Source organism: Lycium ferocissimum, chromosome 6 (genome assembly GCF_029784015.1).
Source record: "Lycium ferocissimum isolate CSIRO_LF1 chromosome 6, AGI_CSIRO_Lferr_CH_V1, whole genome shotgun sequence".
Classification (NCBI taxonomy): domain Eukaryota; kingdom Viridiplantae; phylum Streptophyta; class Magnoliopsida; order Solanales; family Solanaceae; genus Lycium; species Lycium ferocissimum.
The window spans coordinates 70,399,293-70,404,880 of NC_081347.1; the positions used below are offsets into that span (position 1 = coordinate 70,399,293).

At 36.0% G+C, this 5,588-nt stretch overlaps 1 protein-coding gene across 1 annotated transcript in view; it reads right to left on the bottom strand.

Moving 5' to 3' along the window:
- The window catches only part of LOC132061602 (uncharacterized), a 2,512-nt gene extending 843 nt beyond the window's left edge, over positions 1-1,669 (bottom strand). Inside the window, exons 1-2 of the mRNA XM_059454379.1 lie at positions 1,286-1,669; positions 594-604 (exon numbers count right to left, since the gene is read on the bottom strand). Of these exons, the coding sequence (XP_059310362.1) occupies positions 594-604; positions 1,286-1,669 (395 nt within the window). The remainder of the gene's footprint in view (positions 1-593; positions 605-1,285) is intronic.
- Positions 1,670-5,588: the final 3,919 nt, after the last annotated feature.

The following is a 5,588-nucleotide window of genomic DNA, read 5'->3' on the forward strand; positions in this document are numbered from 1 at the left end:
TTTGTATAAAACATGTTTTTTTTATTTTCAAAATTGGGTTTTATTTTTTTAAACGGGTTCACCCAAATGGTTTAAACCTTAAAAGCCCAATTTTTTAACAGGTTTAATTTTTCGGTTTACGATTTTTTTTCCCATTATACCCACCCTCCACCATCCACCCGACCACTCACCCCCACCCCACCCCCACCCTACCACCCACCCCAACCCCTGCCCTACCATCCAACCCCACCCCCACCCCCACCCCCACAACCACCCACCTCACACCACCCACCCCTCACCACCACCCAATCCCACCCCCACAACCACTCACCCCCACCCTACCACCCACTACCCCATCCTCATCCTACAACCATCCACTTCACACCACCCACCCCTCCACCACCCACTACCCCTCACCACTACCAACCCCACAACCACTCACCCCCACCCTCACTCCTCATCCCACAACCACCCACCTCACACCACCCACCCCTCCACCACCCCCACTCACTACCTACTTATTTTTAAAGTTCCTATTTTATTCTTTACCTGAGTTTTATTAATATATATAAACTAATTTCTAATTAAGAGTTAAAGGTATTTAGTAAACTTACAAGTTATTATACTGCATACCATACAATCAAACCAAACAATATAAATGTTATTAAACCACAACAAACGATACAATCTATCCAAACATTATGTTCATTAATACAGCACAATATAATACAACACCATACTGTACATTAATGAACCACGGGAAACAACCATCCAAACAGAGGGTAAATGGCTGCTATATGTCGTTAGTGCCAAAGTTAAGGCTCGTGAGTATATTTTATTATTGTTGTTTGTTTACTACTGTTCCAAGAACAATTACATTATTAGAAGAAAAAAAATCAAATAACCTTTTATTACAATGATTTAACATTTTAATCAGTTCTTTTAATTTCTAAGATATTTGATCACTCTAAAAATTAAATACAAGTTGATTAAGTCGTTTGGACATGACTTAGATGAAATTTGGAAGGAATAAAGAAAAAGAAGAATTAAGTACTTGAAGTTGATGTTGAAAAGAGATTAGTTGTATTTTTTTTTTTAATTTAACTCATCCACCTCCAAGAGTGGATGCCTTTCCATTAATCAAAAGAGATTTACACAACAGTGGAGTAGTAACTCTCTGCTCCTACTCCATTGGAAAAAGCTTCAATTATAGAATGAGTAGGATTTCGAATAGACTTTCAAAAACTTGTGGATGATTTCTATGTAAATTCACCCTCAAGGTACATCAAAAGAGTAAGTTCTATACATGTTTCAATTCAAATGCATTTCTAACATTTTTAGTCCTAAAGGAAGGGAAGTTCAATTTATCCATGTTGGGTGCACCCCTTATCTCCTTAGGAAGTAGGTGAAACTGAGAAATCCAAGTGGTGTCATTGCATCTCAAGGCCCAATTAGCTAATCCATCGGCAACTTTATTCCCTTCTCTGAAGCAGTGCTTAATACTCCATTCCTCCATTTGTTCCAGAATTTCCTTAGAGTGTTTAATGAAATTCCAAACTCTCCAAGGTTCTTTTGCAGTATCTTGTAGCCATTCCACAAGCTGTTGTGAGTCCACTTCAATCTCTAATTTCTTGTATCCATTGTCCTTGCACCAAGCAATTCCAATCTCCACAGCTAAGACTTCTGCCATATTATTAGTAGTATGACCAAGGAATTTCCCATAAGCAACTACTAATTTTCCTTGCCCATCTCTTATAATGGCCCCACCTCCACTAGGTCCTGGATTCCATCATCTGATAAATCTCATCTCCTTTTAAGTATGGACTGTTCATGTTGAATTGTTTGTGGACTATCATAGCAGCTTGAGTATTGAAGTTATACTTGATGTTGATTAGATTCATCTTCTTCATTTCATATCTTTGCTTGCATCTTGCTTTCCAAATTTGCCAAGTGATAATCCCTAGTAGAATCTGAAGTAGCATCCTTTTGTATTGGGTTCCCGGCTTTTGCCATCCACCATGAGATTATTTGTTGTCTCAGACATCCATTACCTTGCAAGATACCAAAGATTTTGTTATAAAATTTTCATAGGTTTTGAGCTATCATACCTTTGTAGAGCAGATGCTCCTCTTCTTCTTGATCTGGATTGATACAACAAGAACATCTTAAAGGTAAATGGATTTTGAATCTGATAAGATTAGTATCAATTGCAATACTGTGTCTTAGCAATTTCCATAGAAAAAAAGAAGTCTTAAAAGGAAGCTTGTTGTGCCATGTCATTCTACTGACCATGGTAACCATCTGTTTCTATCTGACTATATCCCATATAGATCTACAGCTAAAATTCCCATCATTTCTTGGTGTCCATATTGGTTGATCATTATCAGCAGTAGAGTGGATATAAACTTCTTGAATAGTATTTGCATTGTTTATTGGTAGATATTGCCTAAGCTTGCTCATGTTCCATTGACCCTCTTCAATATATTCTGAGACCCTGGTTTTGATAGAAGTAGAACATTCTGCATATTGGCTCAACTTACCAAGTCCTGACCAATTATCCCACCAGAAATTGCTGCTACCATTATTAATTCTCCATAAGATATAATGATCAATCTTATCTTTAATCTTCCGTAATCTTCTCCAAGTATGAGAATGTTTATAGCTCCATTTCCTTGCCATAGAGTGTATTCTCTTGGAATACTTAGCCTTCATAAGCTAAGTCCATATATTATCCTTGGTTCTAAATTGCCACCATAATTTTGCTCTAAAACTTTCAGAAATATCCTGCAAGGATCTAACACCTATTTCTCCTTCCTCTTTTGGATAACATATTTTGTGCCATGTTACCCAATGATATTTGGGTTTCCCATTATAATTTCCCCACAGAAAGTTAGCAAACATACCTTCCATCAGCTTTTAAATAGTTTTAGGGGGTGGACAAATTGATAGAAGATGTATAGGTATAGCACTTAAAATATGTTTCACCAGAATGATCCTCCCTCCTGTAGTTAATTGTTTACTTTGCCAAGAGTTCAATCTCTTCAAGATCTTAGTGGCCATATCTGCAAAGTATTGAAGCTTTTTCCTTCCTGCAAACTAAGGACATCCCAACTAAGTTATAGGAAAAGTTTCTCTTCTCACCTGAAGAATATTATATACTATATTAATTCTTTTTTGAGAAATTTCATCATTCATAGCAAAACAACTCTTATTCCTATTAATGAGTTGACCAGAGTTATCTTCATATCTTTTTAGGCAGTTTACAACTAGATTCAAAGTTTGAGACTTTCCTGGGAAAAAAAATTACCAAATCATTTGCATATGCAAGATGATTAATCGTAGGAACATTAGACTCCATACTAAAACCATTGAACTTATGATTGTCATACAAGTTATTTAAAAAAGAAGATAAACATTTAGAAGCAATAATAAATAAGGAAGGGGATATAGGGTCTCCCTGCTTGATTCCTATCTTTGATTTGAAAAAGCCATGTCTTTTGCCATTTATGACCACAGAATACCACATATTGGATAGCAGATTCCAGATGATATGGATCCACTTTTCATCAAAGCCCATCTTCTTCATAGCGAAGCATATGAAGTGCCAAGAAATTCTATCATAAGCTTTATTCATATCAATTTTGAAAACCACATCCCCCCCCCCTTTCCCCCCCTTGTTATAGTGTTTCATATCATGGATCAATTCTTGAGCTAATAAAACATTTTCTCCAATAGCCCTTCCTTTTATAAAGCTACTCTGGTTGATGGACACAATTTTAGGTAAAAGACTTGTAAGTCTACAGTTAAGCACTTTAGAGATAATCTTTTGAGTAACATTGCTTAAACTGATGGGCCTGAATTCTGAGAAATTCTGAGGGTCGTCAACCTTGGGAATAAGAATAAGACAAGTGTTTGTGTAGTATCTAGTAAGTTGATCCCCATTAAAAACAGCTTCAACCAACTTAGTGATATCCCTTCCAACAGTTTCCCAAGTCTTCTGAAAAAATAAAGCACGGAAGCCATCTGGGCTTGAGGAACTATTTGGGTTGATATCCATAACTGCTTTGAGGATTTCTTCCTCATTTGGAATTTTAAGCAACATTTGGTTGTCTGTATCATTGATGTTCTTAGGAATATGTTCCATAATGCTCATATCAATGCATTGTCCACCTTGAGAGAACAGATTCCTATAGAAATTTTCTGCAACAATCCTAATCTCCTCATCTCCCTCAACCCATACGTCATTATCCAGAATTCTTTGGACATAAAGATGCTTTCTTCAACCCTTCACAATGGAGTGAAAATATTTGGTATTCTCATCCCCTTCAAGGTTCCATTTCAGATTAGCCTTTTCTTTCCAGAATTCATTCACTTTCCTGTGATGAGAGATTAGCTCAGCTTTGACTCTATTTATCCACATTCTATCATCTAGATCCAAGCTTTCAACATATTTCTGTTCCAAAATACTCACTCTGTCTTCTAAAGATTGAGTCTTCTAAAAAATATTACCAATATTATTCCTGGACCAAAAGCTAAGAGCAGAGCTAGTGTTCTTGAGTTTTTGTTGAACTTCCCAAAAAATATTACCTTTAGTATGGGATTTCCAGTTGGTTTTGACAACATCTTGAAAACCATCATAATCAACCCAAAAGTTTAAGAATCTAAAGTATTTGATATGTGAAACTTGAGGGTTATCCATTGTAATAAATAAAGGACAATGATCAGATCCTACTCTAGGAAGATGTTGAACATTAGTGTTTGAGAAAAGGTCTTCTCATTCTTCATTATGAACCATTCTGTCAAGCCTTTTCCATATTATATCCTGACCTTTTCTCTCATTGCACCAAGTGAAAATGTGACCAGTGTAACCACTATCCCTTAAACCACAGTAAATAAGGCATTCCATGAATGGAATACTCTTGCTCAACTTATGGAGCTTACCACCAATCTTTTCTTCTACATCCAGAATACTATTAAAATCTCTAGTAACAGCCCAGGGAGCATTGATAGTATAAGCAAAAATTCTCATGTAATTCCATAAATCTTCTCTTCCTGCAATTGATGATTTTGCATAGACTATAGAAATGTAGAACTCCTTGTCATTCTCATGAGTTTTGCAAGTGATCATTTGTTCTTCATTAGCATAAATAGAACAATTTGGACTGTGATTCCAAAAAACCCATATTTTGTTGCTACAGTTAGAAAAACATTCATGCATATTCAAATCCCTTTTGTAGCTTTCAATTTTGTCATCCTTTATAAAATGCTCTTGTATAACAATAAGCTGAATTCTATGTGTTGCAATAAAAAACTTTACCCTTTTTATAGAGGCATGGGATTTTATGCCTCTGATGTTCTAATTAAGAAGCTTGATCATTTAACACCCTTTTTGGAAGGGTTTTGAAGTTTCTGCAATTGTCTCCTAGATTTAAGGGGATCCTTATTTTGCTCTTCCCTTTTCTCTCCTTGATCTTTTAAGGGCATATTGCTTTTCATCTTTTCAGGGGCATATTTGCTTGATTGTTTCTGTTTTTCTTCCTGATCCTTGTCTGAGTTCTCTTCTTCTTCATCTTCCCCTTCCTCAGAATCATCTGAAGTATTATCCTCAT